The 27,716-nt window shown below is 38.5% G+C and overlaps 1 protein-coding gene across 3 annotated transcripts in view; it reads right to left on the bottom strand.

The window, feature by feature from the left end:
- GNAI1 (G protein subunit alpha i1) overlaps window positions 1-27,015 on the bottom strand; it is a 33,100-nt gene extending 6,085 nt beyond the window's left edge. For 2 of the 3 annotated variants that reach the window (XM_082280981.1, XM_082280982.1), the window contains exons 1-5: window positions 26,530-27,015; window positions 7,803-7,845; window positions 7,584-7,725; window positions 2,990-3,147; window positions 1,363-1,491 (exon numbers count right to left, since the gene is read on the bottom strand). In XM_082280981.1, coding sequence (XP_082137107.1) covers window positions 1,363-1,491; window positions 2,990-3,147; window positions 7,584-7,725; window positions 7,803-7,845; window positions 26,530-26,647 — 590 coding nt within the window. In that variant the 5' untranslated portion in view covers window positions 26,648-27,015. Of the gene's footprint in view, window positions 1-1,362; window positions 1,492-2,989; window positions 3,148-7,583; window positions 7,726-7,802; window positions 7,846-25,904; window positions 26,010-26,529 lie in introns of those variants that run through there. The other variant, XM_082280983.1, reaches the window with a different exon arrangement.
- Window positions 27,016-27,716: the final 701 nt, after the last annotated feature.

Below are 27,716 nucleotides of genomic sequence, written 5' to 3'. Positions count from 1 at the left end.
AGGTACAGGTGTTTGAATGTACAACATTACAGCTAAGTAATTCCACAGGCCTGGCTCAGAGACACATTTTACAGAAGTGGAACCATATGGTCCTTGTAACAGTCCCAATAATCTGTACAGACCGGACCCATCTATAATAGGGAACAAGAAACATTAGAAAGTGAGAAGATAGAGAGGTCCTGAGAATACTGAAGTCCTCTCTTGAGACTTGGCTAAGGACTACTCTCCTTATGTTTGCAAGAGATTCATTACCATTTATCAACTATTCTTTCGTGGATTAATACAATTTTGTTTTCTTAAACCCTAAAACAAGGAAACAAAACAGATTTCCACAGTACTGATGGTCCTGAAGTATCCATATTTCAGTATTTGCTGTGCATTTCCATGAGAAAAAGTATTTTCCATGAAGATACTAAGCAAATTTATAATATAGATATGCTGACAACAATTTCTGCATATTTAATGTGTGTTTTACTGAGTTTTCTTCACATTCTTCCTCATCAGTAGGAAGCAGTGTACTATACTATGATGGCTAACACTATCTTGTGTTTTCACCTTGAATGCTGCACAGGAGTCAGGACAAACGTTTTACAAGAGCACGTTGTGAGAGGACAAGGGGGAATGACTTCAAAGAGAAAGAGCATAGGTTTAGATTAGGTATTAAGAAGAAATCCTTTACTGTGAGGGTGGTGAGGCACTGGAACAGGTTGCCCAGGGAAGTTACAGATGTCCCATCCCTGGTAGTGTTCAAGGCCAGGTTGGATGGGGCCTTGAGCAAACTGGTCTAGTGGAAGGCATTCCTGTCCACTGTAGAGGGGTTAGAACTAGATGTTCTTTAAGGTCCCTTCCAACCCAAACCATTCTATGATTCTATGTCTTCAGACATAAAATGCTCAGAATATTAACATCACTTTATAAATCCCACACCACAGAAAACATAAATTTTTCATCTCTAAACTACTACCTTAAAGTACAGCACATATTTGAATTCAGCTCTTCAGGAAAATGGATTTACTCTTTCATACAACACCAGCAAACTCTTATAAGCCTCCAGTTCTCCAACGGAATTTAAAACAAGAATCCAATAGAACAGCTATTTAACATGGCAAAAAAATGCAGTATTTTGTTTTGAGATATAATTTATATCAAAAGTATCCTTAGAAAACATTTTCAATAAAACCAAAACATTTATCAGAGTTCCAACAACTCTCACATGCCTTTTTTTTTTCCCCATAAAAAATGGGGGCAGGGGAAATAAACTTGTGATTAGACAAATTTGTTAAATTACACCATTGAGTGCCCTATTCTATAATTTTACAGGAACTTTGATGGATAGATAACCATGCAGCATGATTTACATACTTAAAATGAAGATCTTTGAAAGTAAAGTGAGTTTCCACTATTCCTGTAGTTTTCACTCTAGTCCTGAGAACGTCCTGTTGAGTTGGAATGTAGCTGGTTTGTGCTATCCTGTCCAAGTCATTCAAGTAACTAAAGGTAAAAATAAACACTGCTTTCAGTTATTCATAAAACAGCAACAAAATAATTACAAAAAAATTACAGAAGTTCTAGGTCCATTCATTACATTGTGCTTGAATTCTATAAAATAGTTTTCTCTGAGACACAAAAGACATAGTATTCCAAATTTCCAAGTTTTTTCAAAATAAGCTTTAGACACACAACGAAATTTCATCCTAGATGAAAGAAAACTTAGGCAATTTATTCCACTGCAAAGAATTTTTCCTTTGCAATTCCAAAATGCAAACATGGTTCCATATAGATCAGTGTTATTTGCACTAATTAGAACATCATCATCTTCATAACCTACTGAACTGCAGATTACATTGAACCATAAACAAAGCCCAAAACCACTCTATTTGGTAACAGATATGAAAAGAATAACTCAGTGTTTTGCCCAGAATTAATGTGTCTAAAAAAATGCCTAATACATAACAATTAAGTTTCTATCGAGACTTTCTAATTGCACATATCTTTCACAATTAGCATGCTTTCATTGCCAAAATTCTTGCAACGTAGGCCAAGTCCAGTGTTTCCAAAAACCATACAGCTTACTTGTACTTTTCCCATAGTAAACAGGGAAGGCATTGTGTTCTATTTTCTGCATAACAAGAAGTTAACAATTTTACAGATACGTTTATATGGCTAGAAGAACAGTTTTCTTATGAAACTTGAGTTAGAGGTTTCTAAAACAACAAAACAAAACACAGGAGGTTACCACAGGAGACTATGTGAATCTCCAAATGAAGTGCTCCATATGGAAGAGAGTTTACACAAGTGAGAAAAAACTTCAAGCACTACAAAATACTTCAGAATCATAAAGCTTTAAAAAATTGCACTATAAGGCAGTATCACTGCTATTGCCATGCTTTGCCATCTTATATTTCCCTCAGTAGACTCTCTTCCTTTACTGACTTACCATTACTTGCTACCACACCATCTTATTTTTGCATTCCTAGTTCCTTAATATTTTGTTTTCTTACTGAAGTGCCCTAGCATAAAAGATACATTCTAATTGTTTCTTGGCTCAACACATTTCCAGTAGAGACCATTAATTAACAATAAAAATGTAGCAATGTTGAAATAGGACTATTACGAACATGAAAGAGTATCCTTGGTAATACAGATCATGTCATCACATTTTTTGGACACGTTCAGATACTGAAAAGGTACTTAAGTCATGGTTTTGTAAGAGAAATGCTATTAAAGCACCTTAGAGCAATTTTTGTCTTCTATAAGGGAGTGAAACACCTGGTCAGAGCATGACAAGTTCCTAATTACACTACACCTCTTCCTTTCCAACCTCAAAGCTTTGCTGCAGCATTTTGATCCAAGTATACACTATCTTTGTTCAGATACTTCTGTGGTTTCCATCTACATAGGAGCAGAATTTGTCAAAAGATGACACCTCATACTGCTTTAGCTGCTAGTTAGAAGGCAAAGGGAATCTTGTCTGTCAGACTGTACTTACTAGGCAGCAGAGTCATTGAGCTGGTATTCTCGAGATCTGTTGAAACAGGCTTGAACCCCACTGTCTTTCCACAGTCTCTTGATAACTCCAGCAAGCTCTGAAGTCATAAATCCTTCTTCTGCTGCTCCAGCCAACACAAAGAGCTGACGAGCATCATCCTTCAGGGTGTAAACACAAGGTGAAGAGAGAAATATTGAGAACCACAACAGAAGTATTATCACCTAAGAACTATATTCAGCAAATGCATTACTGAACTTGGTAAATGTGAATGTAACCAAACAAAAAAATGTGAATGAAAAAAATTAATTTTAGTATTCTGCATTGGATATTAATTCCCACATTTTTCAACAACAAAGACTACAAAATCAAATTTCTCATTAGCTGATAAAGCTTCTCCTCGTCTGTTTATAACTTGAGCTAAGTTTTTGTAAACAGGAGTAGTAACATATTTTGTGTTCAAACCTAAAGTTAACCATATTTGCTCATAAAATACCACATACTGGATAAAATGGTTACAATACAGACTAGACCCTACAGAAGTGCAGATGTATACTGAATAACTTAAGAAAACACATTAATTACTTAATTTTAATTAATTACACAACTTCAAAAGTGAGAAATAATCCCTTCTTCCCAAATCATGTATCAGGAATTAGAAAAACACTTCTAAAAACCTTTCCAGATAAATCAGCTACAAATATCCATTGCCTTAATTATTCTACAGAAACCAGGCTTTCCTGGTAATGGAGTATCAAGCAAACATCAATATTTTTAACAGCAAATGCTGGATTTTAAAACTATATATAATAACTGGCTTTGACAGTGAGGCTAATGGAGTACAAGATGTAAATCCGCCATTCCCCTTTTAATAGCATTTGACCAGCTGACCAGTGACATGCAATTTTGACTGAGCAAAGAAACTTAGTATTTTATTTTTTAAAGTACTTCTATTACATTTAGACCTGTAAGGCACTGGAGGAAAGACGGCAGATGGGTACAGGGAAGGTCCACATTAGTACTCTCCTGTGGGTAGCTGCTTGACCTTGGTTATTGGCAGAACATGATCCAATGCCAAGGTACATCAGCCAGAAAAATCATCTTGGAACTACTACCCACAGCATGTACAGTTTGTCCAGTAATTAAAAGAAAGAGAACAATGCATCTGGAAAGGAGGAAGGAGAAAAGAGAGACTTAGACACAACAGCTGGGAACTGGAAGTATTTCAAGAAAGAGGAGGATTTAAAAAGGCAACATATAAGGTTATTCTCATAAAACAGTAAGTGAAGACACAGATGCAAATCTGTAGAAAAATCTGTCACTTTGCTGTTCAGACACTAAGCTGTGGAAAAAAAACCCCATTTTCAGGATAAGCACAGAAAGCAGTGATTGTTCTAAAGATACTGTCCACTGTAGACCTAAATAATCAAAGATTGTGTGACCTAACAGGGGAATTGTTTACAGATGGATTAGGTGACACTAAATTTCAGAGGTTGAAAATGAAAGGCTTGCAGTCCAGTAAAACCAACACAAACTTGAAGAGATTTAAACACATATATATACATTTGTAGGTACACATATGAAGAACAGGTATCTGATGTATAATTGAAAGTGTCTTTTGAAAGCTAGAGTAGGTAGAAATCTAAAAGAACATTCATCAAACAAAAATACTATACATAGACTGGACAAATTGTGGACAAATAATCTAAATTTAATGGATTGTTCTAATAATTACATACAAAACCCAGAGCTGTAAAGATCAAAGGGTTGGAAAGTCAGATCTTAGGGACTTTAACTTGAACACTATGCCTGCATAAAAAAAAACCTGAATGACAATTCTGGTCTTGAATATTGCTCGTGGATGCAAATGCAACTACAACTCAAATGCAGCAAATCTTTAAGAAGAGACAATATATTAAGACACATTATGAAAACAGGTTAGAAACTGACAGTTTTGTCACAAAAGATGATGACATTTCATACCTAAGATGGTCTGACTTTCATGTATCTCTATATGCTCTCAAACGGGGGGGGGAGGGGAAAGAGGAGGTACAACAAGAGAACTGATTTCAGCTTTTTAAAAGGCCAAACATTAAAATAAAAAATGGTCTCTGTTACCCCACTCTCCTTTTGCTAAAGATGGCATACCAAAGACACCACAAGCGAGGCAGTATGCAATGATCAAGTCCTATTTTCATTATTAATCAATGCTAGATACTTTCCTTTAGTTATATTGAAATGGGGCAGCTTCCTCTACAGGTGTCACTCTTTTTAATCCGATTGCATAAATGAAGTAATGTAAAAAAACTAATTTAACTATCTAACTAGTGCAAGTCTGACATTCAGAAAGTGGTCTATAGTCCTTTGAAGCACACTTACTAAATGCGTCTCTAAACAGTTTCTACTTTAACTGTCCTGAAGCACAGAGGAACATACACCATACTTACAACTGACCATTACTGAAGCTGCTGGTGTTATCTGTGCTCCCTTGATTCAATTACTTGAAAAAAGAGAACATTCAACTCACTGCTCTACCATTAGTCTTATGACAGAAATAAAAGTATATGGTTTTAAAAGAAACCCCATTTAGAGTAAAACCCTCAGAAAATAACCTCAGAAATTTAAGGAAAATAATCTGAATATAACAGTTTACACCAGCAGATACAATTTTGAGCTTCTTTTTCCCACCAAAAGACAATAACATTAAAACAAAATAGAATAAAATTGAAAATAATTGACGTACAAACATACTAGTACTAACAACCAGCGCTAATGTTCCATAGCAATGTTGCTCTGGAAAAAAAAATAATTTGGACCTCTAAGATGTGACTAAGTACAAAGGGATGGACAACAATTTTAAGATCATTCCCGACAGACGTTTGCCTCATCATTTTTATAGCTCTCTGAAGTCGAGAAACTCAGATGACTTAAAACTGACATCATATATAAGATAGCCCTCAAAATCATCTTGTTAGTCATTTTATCTGCTAGCACCTAAATTTACTCCTCCTCCATTTTCTCTTACTATGCATTTAGTAACATAAGTCTACCATCTGCCTCTTTTCAACATTAACTGCCAGACTCCAGAGAGGACTGCACAAACACTGAACTAACAAGCAGTGAAATACTGTCAGTGCTCTGGAAAACTTTGGTCATAAGGGCAGACTACAGCAAACACGAGAGCAAATGTGGAGATGAATAACCAATGAAATTGAAGCTTTTACTAGTTATGCTTACAGCTGAAGAGACATCAGGTAGAACTAACATATGTACATAAAGTAATGGCTGTAATTGGCTGTCAGTCAGATTTTGACTTCAGATACAACTTTATGACTCACTATACATAATCTTACAAATGTCTTCCTTATGGCAACCATACATACTGCATTTCACAAGGTTACTGAATGAATACTCTCTAACATTTATTAATTGCTTTTCAAGCAACTAATAAAATCTTGAATACAAGACTGTCAAGAATGAAGAATGCACATACTGTTTCCTATTTTTAAAGACCCTCCTCTCCTCCCAAACTGTAATTCCACCTTAAAGTGATAGAAAGAATTTGTGACAAAATATGCCTCTTATTTCAATACCCGAAGAGCAAAACCCTTCCTCCATCTCTCCTAAGAGACAGCCACAATGTGGCAAGTTCCAGCTTCAAAACTGGTACTGGCAAGCATTCCACATTGTGACACTGACTTCTAAGGGGAGGAGATAAAAGCATACAACCTGAATCAAGTTTAACTGCTATTCAGACTAACAAGTTTGGGCATCAATTTCAGCACTGCAGCACAGACTGTATAGACTCTTGTAACGAGACAACAAGTAAAACCATGTAAACTGAGCATTTTACGGAAATAGACCAAGCATCTCCCTGCCTGACCACACATGGACATAACCAGGGTCACCACAGGTAAGAGCATAGGGTTAGGACTGGAGATACCAATAGGTGGAATGGCAAATAAACTCATCAGAGCTTTGCACGTGGGACATTAGATGAAATAAGATGGAAAAGGTGCAGAAAAGCTTAGGAAAAAGTCTCATTTCTTGGGAAAAATCCCAAGATTGGTATAATGAAAAAATGGAATCCCAGCAGTAGGTCCATGCCCATGTCTCTTTGAGCAAAATAGAAGTCCTCAACACTGGAAATCAGTATGAAACAGGATCGAGCTCAGATGCTGGCAATGTTTCAGGCACTGCTGTGTCTATGACCTAATAGAGAAGTGCAGACAGTACAGTGCAGAAGTAGCTAGATGCCTCCCTACTTAAGCTATTTTTTTTTAAAGTATTTTTTAAGGAATGTGAAGATGTCTAACTTAAATGACCTACCTAATAACCCACAAGTCTATACAAATAGAGACACGACTGTGGACTCCGTAAGACCCAGATGTTTAGTTCTCCAAATTTAGACAGGATTTGGAAAATACTATCTAAACCAAATAGTTGTTGTGAATCAACCCAGGGCTGATTTCTCCACAGGTCACCTTGCCATGTAAAGACCAAAAGCATTTAGTTTTCACTGTATCTTACAAAGATTTCTGAAGGAAATAGTATGGATATGTCAGCTGTATGTCTGTGTATGTACTTCAATACTCACAGCCCTGATTGGATCACCAAAATCTATCTTCAACCTCCCCATTGCTCTAATGATAGCAATAATGGACTGAATGGTGTTACTGTAGACAACAGCTTTGTACTGTTTACATTCTTCTTCTGAATAACCAGCTTCATGGATAATCCTATGGAAGAAAAAAAAAATAAATTCTCTAATCAAATTTAAAAATATTTCTCTATCACAGTATTTTACCACACTTACTTCATTTGCTTGACAATTGTGCTTTTCCCCGATTCACCAGCTCCTGAAAAATAAATGTGTGAAAATTCAACATTAGACTTTTACTATTCTTTGAAAATACATTTTGATTCTACACTTCATGTATCTAACCAATAAGTACCTTCAATAGGGAAAAGAACACATTACAAACTGATTTTTAATATAGAAATGCATCTTCAGCAGAAAATTTCAAAATCAAGCCATTTTAAGAACAAATCTCAGTTCTAGAAAGTCTTTTCTTTTACCAGAAGTGAGCATAACTTCACACAGTCTGCTCGTGTTTCTAATGCGAACAGATGATAAATTGCTGAACTTCAAAGGGATCTGAAGCTTAATTCTTCCAACTGCCTTTTTAATCAAAACCTAACCAAAATCCATTCTTCACACTGTATTAATGGTCTCCCATGTTGCAAATGAACATCTTAAACTTTTCAAGGCTTTAGTCCTTGTAACCCTCTTTTGACCCTTGCACAAATAAACCAAGTCAGCTTACTTTTTGTTAAAACAGATGGCATGAAGTTTGCCAGTCAACCCGCTATAATTTTTAGTGTTTAACAAAAACAAAACAAAAGCTATGTCAGAAAAACAGTATCTCTGTCAACAGATAGGGAAAAAGATGCAGTTTTTGCTACCTCAACAATCTATCTTTAGTCTGCTTCTTTCTCTAAAAAATACATGGAACTCTTAGAGCTGCAGTCTAATCCCTGTAGATAGCACGCTCCCAGTTTGCCTGTGACTTGTGCTGAATTCTCCCTCTCAAAGATCCCCTTTCTCAGTACAGCTCTGCAGAAGTGAGCATAATCTTCATACAGTCTACAGGTATTTCTAATGCAAAGAGATCACCCATTGTCCAATTCCAATATAACCAAAGAAAACTCTGACCACAAAATAGCACTGATAAAGGCTGTACTTATTCATCGCCAAAAAAGGGCAAGAACCTGAAGCATGACAGCCAACCTCATCTTGGACAAAGTAAGGTTATTGAGAATTGCCAACATGCACTTAGTAAGTTTTCATGAGGAAACAGGTGGGTTTGGGGGTGAAGGACACTAAAAGATGTAATTTACTTTGAATCTAAAAAGGCTTCTGATGCCACCTCCCACAGCATCTCTTGTACCAAGCTAGGTAAGTACCAACTTTGGGGTGTCTCAAAATCTGCCCAGACAGCCACACTTAAAGGCTTGTGTCAGTGGCTCAAAAATCTAACTGAAATGCATTTAGACAGTCTCCAGGAGACGATACTGGGCTAATACAGTTTCGCATCTTCACCAACGACCTGAAAGCGAAGGCAAAAGGCGTTAACATCAGTTTGCAGCTGATATCAGCCCAGAAGGCCAGGAAGTAGTTACAGTGTTAGAGAACAGAGGTGCTATTCAAAAGTCCTCAACATGCTAGAGGACTGAGCTGAGGAATCTCATGACAGTGAACAGAGACAATTGTGAAGTCCTGCAAGTGGCACAGAATAACACATCCAACACTTCAGATTTGGGACTAATGGGTTAGGAAAATTGTGAGGTTCAACAAACTCAAGAGTCAGCAGTGGGGCCTTGTGGTGATGAAGGTCAACCACATTCCAGGCTGCTACACTGTGTCTGTCTGGAACAGTTAACTCTCTTCACAGCAGCCCTTATGGTGCTGTACTTTAGATTTGTAGCTAAACCAGTGTTGGTAACACTCATTAGTAAGAGAAACCGATAGTTCTCTTGTTGCTGAAAAATGCATGAGCAGCATCAAGGCATTTTCTCCTTTCCACCACGTCCCCACCCCTAGTGAACAGGCTGGGTGTGGACAAGATGTAGAGAAGGGACGCTGCCAGGACAGCCAACGAAGTCAACCAAAGGGATATTCCATACACCACGATGCCATGCTCAGCTGTAAAAACTCAGGGAAGGGAGAAGGAGGGGTAGTCATTTGTTGTTACAGTGTTTGTCTAAACCTTTTTTTGTTACAACCTTTGGAAGTGTGTTATGGTTAAGGGTCTGGGGCACAACTCATATAAGGAGCAGCTGACGGAGCCAGGGTTTTTTAACCTGGAGAAAAGGAGGTTCAGGGGAAACCTCAACACTCTCTACAACTACCTCAAAGGAGGTTGCAGCCAGGTGTGGTCAATGTTGTCTCCCAGGTAATAAGCAACAGAACAATAGTAAATGGCCTCAGGCTGCACCAGGAGAGGTTAAGACTGGCTATTAGGAAAAATGTCTTCATCAGAAGGGTTGTCAAGTACTGAAACAGGCTGCCCAGGGAAGTGGTGGAGTCACCATCCCTGGAGGTATTTAAAAACTCTAGATCTGGTACCTGGGGACATGGTTTAGTGGTGGACTTGGCAGTGCTGGGTTAATGGTTGGGCACAATAACATTATAAGCTTTCTCCAAACTAAACAATTCTTTGATTCTTTTCACACAACCATTATGCATGCCAAGGCCCTGCTTTTCATGAGGTGGCCAAACACCTGCCTCCCAGTGAGACGGAAGGAATTAATTCTCCTTTTAGCTTTGCTAGTGTGTGCAAGCTGTGGCTTTCCCTATTAAAACATCATTATCTTGTCCATGAGTCTTCTTGCCTTCCTTCTACTCTTTCCTTATCCCAAGGGAGAGGAGAGTGATCACACAGCTGTGTGGGTGTTTGGGTTTACCCTGGCCAACAGCTTCCACTGCTGCAGTGGCAAACGTGCAGACAAGTCAAAGGACACTGCTCTTCCCCAGCATTAAGCTGTATCCAAGCACTGTATACAATCCTCCCCCTTGGTGCCCAGTAAATGAGATACTGATAAACTAGATAAAAAACAGTTAAAGGTCACTTAGTTGTTTAGATGACACATGACATTCAAGGAAAACCTACAAGGAACTGGGCATTTTAATCCTACAAATATTGGGATGATGGGAGAAGATGATCTGTAAGCTTCTGTCCTTTCCATAACATAAGACAGCTTAAAGCAGAAGTAAACTTGTCAGACGTACACAACAAAAAGACGTGAGGCAATCAAGAACCTCTAGCACAGGCAATTTCACAGAGATATATGGGAAGGGCGTGCAGGGAACCTATTCCATGGAAGAGGTTGTACTGCACAGAGAGGAGGTAGAAACTCAGCCTTGGAGATCTTCAAGATTCAACTGGACAAGCCTCTGAGAAATCTTACCTATTTTAATGTTAGCCTGGCTTTGAGCCAAGGGCTGAACTAGATGACCTCTAAGAGGTTTCTTCCAACTTGAAGTATTGAATTTCTGTATAACAGACTATCTCTATACTTGAATACTGTACAGTGATGCTTTTAGGATATTCCTCTTATGAAATAAATATGTACATTCAGGACAAGCTTAGCCCAATTTAAGGCTGCATCTTAAAAGCTGTCCCACGTCCTTTCCAGCACTGCTACTGATGTGGCTACACTTCCCTTCCTCCAGCACCATAGAATGAGTGCTGGCACCAAGAGGAGCCATTGAGCTTGGAGTTAAGCTAGCTAAGGAATAGAGTAGGCCTGTCAGCATCAATCTAGATTGCCATCTTTAGCTCATGTCCAAGCAAAAGACTCAGTCTTTTATAAATCTACAAGTTTCTTTATAGAGCAGCAATAGTTCTGAGACTCTGAGCTGCCATGGAAGTACACTAATATAAACAGAAATCAGAGACACCAGCACTAAAGTAATTTGTTATTTAGACATCTGAAGCATTTATAAATCAAGTTAAGAATCTCAAAATAGCTAATTATGCACTTAATCACAAATAGGTGACAAAAGTTAAAAGATTAGCTTTACTAATGCAATTACTATAATTTGCTTTGGATTAGTATTTTTATTCAAATAATTTAAAGGTGGTATATCCCCTGCATTCAACAGCAATTCTGGAGATATTAAGAAATATACTCAGCATTTAATTTACATAACCTCATAAAATGTTCTGTTAAAAATTTATCAAATTTGACTAACCAAGAATGTCAGTGCAGGGCTAGTTACAGTACAAAAATTTAATTATGTCATATACTTTCTACTTCATTTTTTGAGTCAGATATTCATGTTTCTCTATGGTGTTAGAATTCACATGTACCAAATACCTACAATTATCATAAAAGCATTCTCAGTAACATAACCACAAGCACCCATAATACATATAAAGAATAATTAAGTCATTTATTACAGAGTACCTAACATCAACAGTGAGTTCCTGGAAGGTGCATTCCCCTATGTTATTTAATGGAAAACAGAAATGGTTGTGTTTGGTTTGGGTTTTTCCTTTAACTGCACACTGAAATGACTGTAGCGTTCCTAATAATCTTTGCAAAGTAGATGGGAAAATTTCACCTTACTCATTGTCCCATACTGAAAGGAAATTCATTATTTTTGCAATCCTGAATGCAGAACTCTGCCAGGTTTTCTGACAGATACACTTCATAAAATTCCCTCCTTTATCTCAGCATAAATAAGATGCCCATATAGCAATATGAGAACTAACTCTGGTTTAGAAGGTTTTAGACAGGAGCGAGCAGTATTAAATATTACATGTGACAGCTGCATATAAAATATCAGAGCTAGCTATACTGTCACAACCAAACACAACCTAAATTTAGACAGACTTGATTGTATATTCCTCAATCATCTAGTAAAGGATGCTATTTATTGCTTGCTATGTATTTATGGGAGCAAAGCACATCCAACCTAAATAGCAAAATTTCACATTTTCCCCATAGATTCGACTATAATCTGAAGGGTCTTCTGCCTCAAAGTGTAATACTTAGGCTCTACCTTCACATGTCAGTATGTCACAGCAAATACTGTGCTATCCAAAGCAGTCATTTACCTGGATCCAGCATGAATTCTGACAACACTCCAGGAATTCAGAGCCAGCACACAAACCCAGGCCTGTGACTAACCCTACCGTACCGTCCACAGCATGGTGAATCTGACGCTCGGCTAAATAAGAAGAACTAAGCTGCATTATGATTTTTCTCTTAAAGCCAGCTTTCAACTTCAGAAATAGAAAAAAATCAAAGCATCTTCATGCTCAAAAAACCCAACCAAAAAACCATTTAACAGATCAGTCTCACTGAATCTTCCTCCTGAAGGAGCCAAGTTAAGGTCAGCAGAGCTCAAATAAATTTAAGAAACAGCTAAACCAATATTTGATTCTCCAAGCTGTGATTTGGTCAATTACAGGAGAAAAAATTACAAAAAATTAAAAAGATTGGGTTGGACCCAACCTTAAGGTTCTTTTCCAACCTAAATGATTTTATCACCCTATGACTCATTACTATGAAATTGTAGCAAATACCATCTTAGATTGAGTATTTTTTCCAAATGGAGCAAATCTGTGTTAAAAATGAATTGAAGCATTTAATAATTCGATTAAAATTAACAGGTAAGCAAAAGTGTTACTTTAAGCTACTTAGAGTGTCTCACGATTTATTATCCCACACACTGCCTACATAGCAAGCATTCCAGAACTACAAATTTCTGGAACAAATGTTTTATGCACCCAAGTACTGAAACCACTGCTTGGAAGGGCTGAAACCTTCATAGTAAGATTTCTAAGTTACGACACATTTGCTAGTTGGTTACTAAAGAAACAAATCAAATACCAAAGTAAAAAGCAAGGAAAACTTCAAGTTCACAGTATCCCTCTTTGGAGGAAACCAACTGTCAAATACAACTATTTCTAATAGAATAAATATACTCCTTGTAATATTAACACCGAAAAAAAAAATACAGACTAAATTAAAGTAACTTAAGCGTTATATAAAAACTAAAGAGAAAAAATTGGGCTGGCTTTGAAATAACACCAAGTAAGTCAGACAAAGGAACAGAATCCACAAAAAAGTAGAACAGCCTTTTATGTTGCCAGAAGAGAGTTCAAGTATGGACAAGAGCAATTAATTTAAAACTCTCAATGGGTGTTTGCCAGCTTTTCAGCATGTAGAACAGGACACTTACACCATATTAATTTAAGCATAGAGACATGTGAAATTTAAAATAAAACATATTGATTTGTAAATTTTTGGATTCAGGAACTGTAAAGTTCTCTCCCCCCAACCTTCTTATCAATTCTATCAGACACTTGTATTTCACAGCAGAAGGCACAAGCTGTATGGTGCCACAGCTGCCACTAGTCACAGTACAAGCTAAATACCCAGTGATTTCTACTCTTTCTGCTATGGGGTCAATAATCTCCTACAAAAACACATGGCTTTGTAGCTTGGAAGTATAATCTCTTAAATTTATCACTTCATGACATATTACCAGACGAGATTTAAATTAGAATGCAAGCTGCTAATCAGTGTTACTATATCCAAAATACAACAATGCTAGTACAAGAAACCCACAGTGGAAACTGCTACAACACACTCTGGACAGGTTGAACACCAAATGAAACATTCTCTGAAAGCCACACTGCTCTGTCTGAATTTTCTTATTTTGTCCACTCCCCCTCTGTGAAGTTTATCTACCACCATCCTGTATTCTTCTAATTCTGGGGCAGCTGCTGGCCCTGGTAGGTTTACAACCTTTTTCCCGTTCCTGTTTTCATACGGTCAACCAAAGGTGGATAGAACCCCTTAATTCTAATGTGGCATTAGTCTTGGAATGTCCACAGCTACTGGAATTTGAATGTGACAGGAAACTTTCAACGAATTAAGAATCTGTATGATTAGTATCTGGCAGAAAATATTTCAGTAACTTAGCCATGTAGTAACAGAGTATGAATCCCAGATTACATCCCTGGTTCAAAGCAGAGAAGTGACAGATTCTAAAATTATGGCACTGACTCAGATAAAAGATCTGAGATAATTCTCAAGGTTTCAGTAGCTGCATGCTTAGTCCTACAGAAGCAGCATCATTTACACCCATATGCCACTGCCACTTTTGTAAATCCCTTAACAAAACAAGAATTAATTACAACTAATTATTTCTTTCCTAGGTCTCCAGTACCGCTCTTAGTAGATGTTTAAAATCAACAGTATACGATAAAATAGTCAATATATTATACGTAAAACATCATTTACGAAAACTGTTACTATAAAATGTTACCTCAAGTATTAACTCGTGGTAGCTTCCTGTATGTTTATTAAGGTCTAGATGTCTAATAGACTGCTCTGAGTTTCTTAAATACCTAGGCTGCTACTAGAGCAAATGCAGAAGCAAGTAATAAAGACTGTTAGTTTAGTATTGAAACAATGAGAAAGTATGGGTTTACATTCAGTATAACTTCTGGAACCCAATGAATTCTAAAAATCAATCTTACAGCGAAACAAGGAGGGCACAGACTCCACTTTGCAAACCTTAAGGTACCTTCTATTCACATCTTTATCTTTAGAAGTATGAATTGAGTTTTGAGCTACTTGTAATTTTCAACCAGTGCTTCACATCTTTTTATGACAAAAGTTTTATGAAATGTTCTTTTTGCTTAGAATTCAATCATGTGATAAGCAGACACCTTAGCAGAAATTATGTGTGATTTTATGTACCACACAAAATTAAATGCATGCAGCTTTTGAATACAAATTCTATCTAGCTTTTCAATAACATTTCTATATTCCTCAGCTGTTTCAAGTTACTAGCTACATAGTAGGAACCCTTTTATCATTATGTGTATCACTTACACCATAACCCCGTATTGGGGACTCATTGTCTCACTCTAAAGAAGAGCACCAGTACAATGCCAAGTGTCATATTTCAGAAACTTTGTGAAACATTCAAAAGGAAATGCAGTGCCTTGAAAGTGAAGCTACTTTAAAAAGACCTATGTAAAGAATGTACAGGAGTTCTCCTACACACCAGTACCATTGTCTTGGACAGGGACAGTGCCATTGCAGTTTTTCCTTCAATTAACATAGCGTCCTTTGTGTGAAGTGCCAAACCCAGCAAGACCATGACAAGCTGAGACCTAAAGGTTTGGAAATAAACCTCTTATGCCAGGAACTTATGCCAGAAATTAAATACAGGTGTTAAAGCACATTTAGAGATGAAAACCACTTGGTAATCATGCTTGGTGCCCAACAAGCACGCACCACAATACCAGCAGCTAAACATCTGCGGCTTCAGGTTTATCTAAGGGGTTAATATCAGCTTGATAAGATTAGCAGTTGATTACTTAAATGTATCATAGGCCAGCATCCACACTACAATCATCTAAAATACTTGGGAAGCTCTTCCAAATTCAAAGTCCAAAAACTTGTTAGTATTTCGAATGGAACTTCAATATAGCAAATAACTGAACTCCTCTGCAAAACTGAAGTAAGATTTAAATTTGCTACTTAAAAAAATTAAAGTGGCTTTCTTCTTCCATCCAAAGTAGTATGCTCAGAAACAATTACTACATAATTTAAAATCACAATATGAAAGAACATGATTAAAGACCTTCTTGAACATGTTTCTGCGGTTATTGTATATGAGCCCAATCCAGGAGACAAATGCTGACTGCTCCAACAGAAAGAACTAATTCCTTTACTCTTAAAATGTTTATCAAGAGAGTTACCATCAATTTCTGCCAACACAGTACAGCATGCCTCATCCAGACTTTCAAATACATATCTAATAAACCTCTAGAAATCCAGAATGCCTTGACATTGCTCTCCACAGTGTGGTTGGCCTTCATGGCCTTTTACTGCGCACCATGCTATAAATATAGTGAGTAAAGATGGCAGGTTCAGAGATAACAGAGCAAGCTTATTAAGCAGGCTATCATTAATCACAATGAAAAATGCTTTATAAAAAATTCCCCACTACAACAAAGGCATACTTTATGCAGGTTGTTCTGGCAGAGAGATACAACAAAAGAACAAAAGAACTTGGAATAACAACGTATTTTCATTGCAGGCTACAATTCCAATTCAGAACAACACTACTGTTGTATTACCTATAATTTTGACAGAACCTACTGTCCCAGCTACCTCATATAACTATATAACTGTGCAAAGAGTTGGGACAACCAGAAAACTGTGTGTGCATTTCTATCAAAACAGGAAGAAGATCTCTCATGTAAATCTCAACTGATTTTATTCAAAGCTCTACTTGTCACATAACACCAAGGCATTAGTTGAAAATGTGATAAATGGGTACTGTCGAAGTTTACACCCGGGAAAATGCAATTACACTAAAAGCTGTCCCATTATTGTAGAAACAAAACAATAAACTTCAGTTCATGTAAATTTTCAGTATTCATCCACACCTAACTTCAAAGTTTTTCATCCTGTAGCTCAAGGACTAAGATCTACAAAAATAAGGAGAATAAGCATATTGTTAGTTGACCTAAATTCACTTCAATGTCTCCAACTCCACCAGAATCTGGATGGACTTAAAGTGACAGAGATTAAAACGTAAAAAGATCCTAGATATCAGTGAACAATCTTTTTCAATTACAAACGTTTTCAGAACTCCTATTTGTATTTGAAGCAAGAAAGAAAATTCATGACCATAGTCAACCATATTTTCTGTTACATGCACATGCATTTTGCACACAAAACTACCCTCAAGTAGGGTGAATAGCACTTAAAAAAAAAAAAATCTGGCTATTTTGGGTTTTTGTTGTTTAAACAGAATTTGTATTTAACTGGTCTCATATTAAACTGAGACATCTTTTAAGTGTGTAAAAATTTCAACCCCCTCCAAGACACAGTTGCACCCAGTAATCCCAGAAGCAAGGAACAGGACAGACACCTACATAAAGAGCAGCCTGTTAGGCCTCAAACAAGTATGTAATCAAAGACTGATCACTTCTGAACACTTCTATGTTCCAGAACAACAGATAGAGAAAATGGTGTAAATAGACCCTCATCTAGGAATTAGATGACAGCATTTGCTAGCTAACACTGCAGCCCTAAAGCATATTAGAAGGAATCCCTGTCAATGATTTAAGAGCTTTATGCTTAAGCATTTATATGTTTTACAAAGTATATAATGGTTTTGCCAAGAGTTTACTGGATTTATTAAGGATCTGCATACAGCGGGGAAATCCACTTTCAAAATGCTTCAAGAAACATTAAATGCATCAAGGATACAGACAGCACTTCAATGAGACTTAGCAATTTATTTTCAGTCCACCACTGTATAAAACATTACTGATAGACTTGAAAGCAACGAGAATTCAAAGTAACACTTCATTAAATAAACTCTAAAAATGCTCAAAACAATTGTCTGGTTTATTCCAAATTTTTTTTATTACAAGACCCATATCTCCAGTTATAGCAAGTTTTAAAACTGCATTCCAATACTGCATTCACACTGTATTCTATTTTAATGTTACTGCAACTTTACTGTTGCCTCCATTCTCTTCTCTACTGTTTGGACACTGGGCTGGCAGTTGTACTTCTTGCCCACTACCATCTTGCATTCTTCACCAAGAGCTAGGTAGAAGAGGATTCTTCCTAGTCAAGCCTACAATCTATAAAATAGAAGAGCATGAGGAAGCACAAACCTGAGACTCCCTGGATTTGAAATGAAAAGAAACTCTTACCTCTAACTTGCAATCAGCTCATTCCTTAAGGTAGACTGGCTCTATCTCCTATTGCAGCAAAGAATCCTTAAAAAAGTGGGGTTTAAATAGTTTAACATGTCTACCAAATGGACCTTGCAGGTGAACACAATTTCACATTATTCCTAATCCAATTCTACAGTGAACTGTGACACAGAAATACAGAAATTGAAAGCATCCTATTCTGCACCCATTTTCCCCTCCACCTGCTAACTCTGCATTTCCAGCACTCCATCTGCATACAGCACATATCTCTGCTCCTCATCATGCTTTTAGTCAGATTCATCAGACCATTATGAAATACCAGGTGAATTGACCACTCCAGCAGAAAACTTAAGTCCAGTCAGGACAGCCAGTTTGACTACTTAACCAGCAAAAAACTGAATTAATCACTTAAAAGTGACAGGGAGAAGGGAAAGCCATTCAGCCAGATGCTGCAAGAACACTCTCCTTTTTAGCGAGACAGAGCTTCTAGACTAGCTCTGCTGCTTATAAGACAACATCCACTACTTAGTTCCAGCATTCCAATACAGATTCAGAAAGTAGGCAAGAACCCCTTGAGTTTTACTAGGAACTATTAAAAAACCCCAGAGATTCAAAATGTCCTTAAAACTGTGGTTGATAAAAACTTGTATTATGATCCAAACAACTACAACAGCTTCATCCACATAAAAAAAACTCCGAAGTTGTATGCAAAAAATTATTTTACCAACTTTGAGAAAGAAAGATGGGATTACAGATAGCCATTTGATTCCAACAGTAGTCTCATTTCAAGAAACAGGTCATATTAAATTCTAGACAATATTAATTATAAACCTGCTTCACCATTTCAACAGGAATTTTCATTACAGTACATTGATTACTTCCATAAAAGCAATCAGCTTAGAGCAATGATTGTAAAGACTTCCCGTCCATTCTGGTTGCCTAGATACTGTTATATTTCACTAAAGATTTAATCAGGTACCTTTACTAAGTATATTACTCACTACAAAGGCAACCCTACATGTCTAAGAAGAATATATGAAAAAGTAATGAGATACAGTCTATTTCAGAAGTTGAAGCATAGTATATTTGAATGCTGTTGAGTCCTTTCAGTAAGTTGCTTTACAAAAAGTATTTTCTAATTCCAGTATCAATTTTATAGGTACAGACTATATTGAAGTTTACATTTATCAGTAAATATAAATACAGAGCACCCATGTAAGCATACATCTATAAGTCAACACAGCAACTTGATTATCAAGTTGTTACCAAAATATACCAGAAGTGGTTTCTTAAAGCTTCAATGACCCTTCAACTACCAAAGCCAGAAGACCAATCTAGTTGCTTATCACAAGTTTAACAAGAATTTATTTGCTTATCACATGTTTAAAAAATCTTCTGTTTAAAGAATTGGTTCTTAACTGCTTTATGTCAATTAGCCCCATCAGCTGAGATCCTAAAAGAATTATACCAAGAGTAACTCTTAAAAAATAACACAGAAGTATGTTTCAAGGGAAGGGGTAGCCAGCAATTAAACCAAAATGAAACAAAGGTCAAAATCGAACCTCAACAGGTAACACACTTTCAAATCAAGGATTGGTGTATATGGGTATCTGTGACTTGAGGTGATACTTAAAGCCTATAAGCTTTAAGCTTTAGATAACTCCAGAGACCCTGAAGTTGGCTCCACAGCTTTGCAAACACTAAGGCCAAAGCCGTGATGATGGGAAACATCTTCCAAGTCCCCAACTCTAATACTTCTTACACCTATACTGTAGAAGGACTATGAACAGTCACAAACATGGGTAATTAGTCTACAGAATCACTACTTTACTTCCTGTCCTCACTAAGAAATCCTATTTTGTCTTGTCTGTTCCTACTTAATGGTCCAGGAGAACAAAATGTTTAGCATTAAGAAAAGAGGAGTTCAAACCTCTTACTGCAGAAGCATACCTTCCTAGTACACAAAAGTGTCTCAGCAAAACCAGTTTATGTTTGTCTTACCAGTTTAATTTCAAAATCTTAATTATCCTTCCACTCAGAAATGTCACTAAGTTAAGCCACTGCAAAAACTGGATTTTTCTCAACAGTGCACTCAAAACTTTTCACTCTCAGAAATCCAAAGTTCTGATTTTTCCAACTACTCTATATACCTTACCAACTTCAATAGTTTGTGGATACAAAATCACTCAGGTAAAGCCAACCAAGTTCCATTTACAGAATAATTGTGTAATTTACACAAAGCCTGAGGTAACAGTAGGGCACTGAGCAAACAAGTGGAATAAACAGAACAGCAAACCTAGGTAAAAGCTGGACAATGACTAAGATTTAGAATAGGAAGTTTTTATTAATACACATTCTCCTATAAATGTCTTGGGAAAAAAACCCCAAACTTTCAATAGCTAATTATCAAGTCAGTTAAGATCTTTATTTCAGTGTTTCCAGGGCAAAAAAAAGCCACCCTCACACTTAACAGAACATCTTAAATACCTCTTTTCTATATCCAGTTTTGCTGTACCACAACATCTGCTAGATAGCATGTTACAGGAAACGCTGCACACATCCATCAGCTAGACAGCAAAACTGACTTCAGAATTTTATGCCCTCTGAGCCAGACTCATGGCTTGGTTTCAAATTATTTAGCCAGACTTTAGGATGTGCTGGCTACTCAATTATTCCTTCTCAGAAGACCAAAACAACTAAAGGGTAAAATATGTCAGAAAAAGAAGAACCCACTTTGGCAATATGAGTATATAAATCACTACAGACTAACTATAGCACAAAGCCCCAAGTTCAAGTAGTGCCAACACAACTATGCAGGGAGCTGTACTGTAAACTCTAGTTCTGATGCGAGTTAAAAATAATTTCACAGAAGGAGGTTAGCTGAAATGCACAATCATTCTGGTAATATCATCTACAGGACAGAATCAACTGTCGTGTATACAACAATGATGATACAATAAACTGTGCTGCCAGAAAAAAGTAGGAAGATGCTAATTACATCATAGATTATTACAGAATTTATGAGTGGTATTGAGGCACCACTGCTGCTGGGAGTGGACAGCTTACCAAAAAGTACCTTACTAGAAGCCTCCAATTCAGAACGAGGGGGGAAAAAAAAAAAAGAAGCAACTTTATATTGTTTTTGAAAGAGAAGTTGAAGAAAAACCATTTCTCAAGTTTAAAATGTTTTTTAACTCTTGAAATATTACAAAATCCCTTAATATCTGGTACCTCACAACTACTTTTTATGTATCCGTAACGAGACTTTTTAATATTTTAAAAAAGCTACTGGTATCACAACATAGCACATAAAGTACAGTTTCTCTTTAACCCTTTCTAAAACAGTATGTACTGAAGGAAATTTTGTCTTTAGAATGTTAAAGAACTAAAATCATGATATAATCATAAACAGTGATTTTATAAAGAAGAATTACAATAATGCAACACAAGACCTGAAATCACTGAAGACAATTTGTATTGAAGTTTACACATACATTAAAGACCGATATTATGATGTTGTAAACTTTTACACCAACATTCAAATAGAAGGCGACAAGCATAAAAGAATCCAAACTGCAATTGTACAAACACAACCATAACTAAATGACTGTGCTTTCTGCACATCCCTGAGACTCCTTTCACAAAATCAAGGGGGATTATTACACTATCAGAATCTAGTAACTCCACACAAATAACATCCTGATTGGCAGAGTCCAACTGTGCCATATTAAAATGCAAGAGAGCTCCTAGTTCAGCGCTGCTGCTAAATCTAAGCAGACAGGCAGGAATGGGAGGCGGTGGTGTTCACACTAAAAAAGACAAGACCAACAAGCACAAACCCAAACATTAAACACTTCTCTTTTAGGTATCACAAATCAGCTTTTAAATAAGAGGTGAAGTCATAAACATCTGTAGATAGTTGTCTGAAGGCATGACAGGAAATATTTTGTTAGAAATGTTTTAGATTAGGCTGGCATAATTTATGAAGATGAGGTCAACATCTCTGAAATGTGCAATACTTTGTTTGTGAGAACAAGGCTTTTCTGAGACCTCCCTTAAGTTCAGACTTCTAAAGCCTTTCTTGTCTGCAAGTGTGGAGAAAGAGAATACTCTGGAGGAAAGGCAAGAGAAGTAATGGTACAAACAGCATTGATGTATTTTTTCAGTCCAATGTGCAATGGGGTCTGGAGGAAGCCAGGTACTGCCAAGCACTGTGAGGATCATGCTGCTGAAAAGATGAGTATGCAGCAGGAGTCAGTTTGACTGAGCACACAGAAAGATGCAGGTCTGTAACAAAAGAAAAACAGACAGAAGAAGATGCCTGAGATGTGAAGAGTTAGAAAAACAACTAAATAGAATTGTTCTAGTTACTGTCTTAAGGAACAGGAAGCTGCAATGGAAAAGATTAAATGCAGTACTGCTTTAAGTTAAATGCCACTTATCTTTTACAAGCATGACATGAACACGGTCCACTATGAATCACAAGGATCTATTCAGGAACAGAAAAGCGGCTCTGCTGGTCATGAGGATGAAGGTATCCACTGAACTTAAATCTAGAAGCGTGATTATCCAGGAAGGAGACACAGAATTACAGCTGTCAAATAAATGGCCTGTGACCTCCTAGATGGCAGGATCCACTCCTAGAGAATGTTTAAGACTTATATATTGCTTTTTCCATTCAAGATACAAAGAACCTTAACACCAAATTTGCTATATTAGGTGCAGAATGTGATAATTGACAAGACAAAGTGCTAATCCTATAAACGCATGGTGCCAGTTTGAATGTATTCATAAAACCTGATGAGTTAACCTCATCCCAGAAAGCATTCTGCTAAATGAGGTACTGGCTGTTCTCCTGCAGTTGGCATAAATTCAGTCTTATGTGCTCTAGCTATTTCAACAGAAATGTACTTGCAGATGCACACCTGACCGGGATCACATGTCTATTAATGCAGCCCACAGATCGGTCACTAAGAAGCATCACCTCCCAACATGAGTAGGATTACACACATTCTGCAATCATCACTAGAATTTTTATTTGTTGAATATTAAAAGATGAGGAACCTGGAAGAAAAAAAACAACTTGGGTCTACTACTTTCTCTACCTGGAAGCCACCCAAAATATAAACTGGTTTTTAAAAATCTTACATTAAGTATATGAGTTTACCTATTAAAAAAACCCAACAGAAAATACAAGAAAAGAAAATACTACTTCAATTAGGACACAGAAGTTTAAGAACTGTCAACTTGTCACAAATAAAGTGCTTAGCAAAAAATATATATTTTTGTATGTTGAACTTTTAGTGTTGGCCAATATACTATACTGCACTTATATTTTTTGCTGAGTTCTCATGAAATTTAAGTATTTCTTTGTTACATATTGACTGAAAATAGTATTAAAGTAAATAAGCTTGTTTATGTAATGATTTTAAAAGATAAAAATAATCTAATCGCATGTATAAACAAGCATTTTCCATCTGGCTTACCAACTATAAGCTCAAATTCAGCTTACTTCTAAGAATGCTTCTTCTCAGAAATTTTCCAGGAAAGGCTCTCCTGCTGTTAAGACAGCACACCAAAGTGCATAGAATTACAAGGTTAAAATAACTATACATGGATAATGTTTAGAATCCAGTACTTTTATTCCTAATGACCTGCATTCAAAATTTTATGAAGTGATGAACCAATTTCCACATATGACAAAAGAACTTGACAATCCAGGTCAATAGCATTTTGCACAGATTAAATGTATCTGCTTACTCCTAGAGACAGGACAAGAAAATATAAATCTAACATGGATCAGTGATATTGTTCACCGTGATGGTTCAGGTACAGCAGTGCCACATCTCTCTCAATTAAATCCCTGCAATTTCCTGTTTTAGGGGAAAAAAATTTAGAAAAGCATATAATGGAATAAATTAAATTTCCAGTCTAGAAATAGACCAATTTTATGAACACATCTTCCCTAAATTGAGCATTTTAGCTCAAGCTTCAGTAGGATTCTCTAATCACCATGCAAAAATACAATTTTTATATATGCTGCAATAAACCCAATTTATTGGGTCAATAATAATAATAAATTGGTATACAGCTACAAGACCTTTTTCTACATAAACAAGGTGCTTCAGATGCTGCTCACACACTGCATTTTACTGGCAGCAGACCACAATTTGTACTTTTCCTTTTATTTCAGTATCTTTTTAGCAGAACAAACCCATAAATAGACGTAGGAGTACAACTGAGTAGATGACAAACTGTGACATGTGGGCTGAACAAGCAATTGGGAAAGTGAGTGGTGAGAAGAAAGTAACTCTAGTGGAAGTAACTTTAAATAGTTTTGTCATCAGATAAAGCATTCATATCACATTCAAGACATCTGACAGACTTAAGGAACAGAAAAACTTTCATTCCAAAACATGTGAAATACATATACGCATCCATGGGTGTATGCACAAAACCTCATCTAGAGTTCACTAAACATTTAGTAATCTTTGTTTAAACAATCATGCAAACGCTGGTCCCAGGAGAAGCCAGGCTGCCAGCCTTCACACCTCTTTTTAGTAGGGGAGAGGGGAACGCTAACCCAACCGAGCTGCTGCTCAGAACACTGTGAGAACCCACATGTATTTGACCATTTATTCCATATTCTTAGATCTCACGAGAGCCCAGCAGAAAGGCCTTCCAGCACTAGAAACAGAATTTATGAAATTTAAGCTCATAATATAGGACTTGGTACATAAGAGCACTAAAATAGTGAGGAAACCCATTCTTAAGTTTAAAGCATCTTTAAACAGACTTCATCTGTATCCAAGAATTATGAAAAATATATAAACAAGTACCAAACTACAGGCACCACAAGTTCCATACAGTAGAGCAAAACACTGAAAATTAACTTCAAATGCCTTGCCAGACGACACATAAAGCATTACTTTGCCACTTTTAAAAAAGGCAATAACATTTTCTGCATAATTGCTGTTATCACATACATGAAAACCTTCCATACAACAATCTGAGGACTCAAAAGGTGTACAGGACTAGGCACAGTACCAGCCTAAAACCTAACACTTGCCGGAAAACAAACAATTAAAGCTTTTGTTTCTCGTTTATCTCACAAGTAGCATTTTAAATCTATAAACACATTTTAGGACCTTTGTTTTTCCCTTACTAGGTTTCATTTCTTCATCTACAATGAAAGTTGCTCAGTCTTTTGTCCCTTTCTGGAGCCGTCTTAGAATTTAGCAACAGAAAGTTATTTAAGAGGTCTACTACATTTGCAGCGAACAGAGCACTGTAGGAAAGCAAAATCAACGTCGAGAGGAGTAGCGCATCATTTAAAAAGTTTGCCCGAAACTTCACCTCTGAGAGGGAAGATGCAACTCAACAGCTATTTTAACTCACTATTAGAGGGATCCAGCCCGGTTCAGATACACAGAATGTACTGTGAAACTCCCTACAACATTAATTCTATGCAAATCTTGCAGCATTCAACTGTCCCCAGCCTACGGTAGTTTTAGTCCTGAACAAATGGATTCTAATTAAAATCCTCACTTCCTTTTTTCTAGTCATTTTAAAAATCATCCTATCTTACTTATCTTTACACACAAGGATATCTTAAAATACACAAAAAGGCGAACTTCAAGTACTTGCAAGCAAAACTCGAGAACACACGATGGCACGTTATGTGTAACTACGTTACACACGTAGTAGCTCCATCAAGGTGGTATTTCCCGTTGTAAGATCTCAGTAACACAAGCAAGTTCTACAAAATTTAAAAAAAAAAAAAAAAAAGAAAAAACACCAACACCAAAAATCAATGCAAAAAGTTCAATGGTGCTTTGCCTTTTGTTCTTTTGACACTTTCTGTACTTCGCTCTCATAGCGACAGTTTAGGACATGTTCGGGTCTACAAGAAACATTAAGAATAAATACCCCCCCAACGTAACATTTCCTTCCTTTCAACAGAGGAACAGAGAATCCAGGTCAAAAGTTTCAGGCGTTATCCCTTTCCTGTAGAAGTCAGGGCCCGGACAGACCACGCCGTGCCGCTTCCCCGGGGCGCTGCCTCTAATCCCTCAAGCAGCCGAGGCGCCCATCTGCGCCAAGAAGCCGCTGTGCCTCCCGCCACCCCAAAACTTCCGAAGGGCCCCGAGGGCAGCACCGCCCCCTGCCCAGCTCAGCAAGCACCTATAAAACTATACCCCTTGGCAGGCGAGGGAGCTTCGGGAAGCGGCTGCTTCAAGAAGAGCCTCCCCTCACGGCATCCCTTACCTAAGAGGAGCAGCTTGACCTCCCTGGCCGCCTTCTCGCCGTCCTCCCGCAGGTTCCTGTCGATCATCTTGCTCCTCTCCACCGCCGCCTTGTCCTCGGCGCTCAGCGTGCAGCCCATCTTGGGAAGGGGCTGTTTGGCTCCGCCAGGGGAAGAGAATCAGGGAGCGGCGGGGTTCGGCGCCGGGAGCGGCGGGGAGGCGCTGAGGAGGGAGGGGAAGGGAGTGCGCTCCCCGCTCGCTCTCTCCTTCGCCCGCTCCCTCACCTGGGGCGCAGCGGCGTCGCGGGCAGCGCGCGCCGGGTCCGCCTCACGGCCAAGAGGGGAGGCAGCGAACGGCAGGAGAGAGGGGAGGCTCGGCCGGGGGAGCGCGGAGCCGGGACCACGGGGCTGCGGACCGGCGGACCGAGGCCGCGCACCGGGGCCACCACTCCCGCCGCCGGCCCTGAGGCTGCTGCGCGCGCGGCACCGCCCCCGCCCCGCCAGAGGCGCGCGACCGCGCGCGTACCGCCCACGCCGGGAGGGGAGAAAGGAGGGGCGCGGGCAGCGCGTGCACGGCGGGATGCGCGGCGGGCGCGTGTGCGCGTGCGCATGGCGGCGGCGAGGCGTTTTGGGGCGGGGGGCGGGATGGCGGTAGCGCGGCGGGACTGGAACGCGAATGGGGTTGGAAATGAGGGCACAGCGGGAGCGGAACGTGAATGGGGCCGGAAAGGACGCGGCTCGTGAGGGCCCCGGGCGCGAGCCCCGGGCACCTGCCCGGGAGGGGCAGCCGTTGAGGGGCTCGAATTTAAACGGCTCCGCGCGCGGGAGGTTCCATTGCTCGGCGGGGCGGGGAAGCGCCGGGCTGGGCTGTACCAATGGGGTACCCGCAGGGGGGGAGCAGGAGCCGAGATCCTCGTCCACTCCTGGCCTGTCCCCCTTCCCGCTGCTTCCCGCTGCTTCCCGCTGCTTCCCGCTGCTTCCCGCTGCTTCCCGCTGCTTCCCGCTGCTTCCCGCTGCTTCCCGCTGCCGGGATCCTGGGAAGCCCCTCGGGGTTCAGCCCCGCCCGCGCTGCGTGCTGCCGGTCTGTCCTCGGGAGGGGCAGCAGCAGGACCGGCTCTTATCCGGACTGATAGTCAGCAGTACTTTACCCCACGAATACAAAGCCAAACGATCCATCCCACCTCACGGCTCAAAGCTGCTCATCCCGCTC

The sequence above is a fragment of the Coloeus monedula genome (genome assembly GCF_965178545.1).
Source record: "Coloeus monedula genome assembly, chromosome: 4".
In the NCBI taxonomy this organism is placed as follows: domain Eukaryota; kingdom Metazoa; phylum Chordata; class Aves; order Passeriformes; family Corvidae; genus Coloeus; species Coloeus monedula.
Note: the sequence above shows the minus strand (reverse complement) of the source record. Positions and strands in the feature narration are given on the sequence as shown.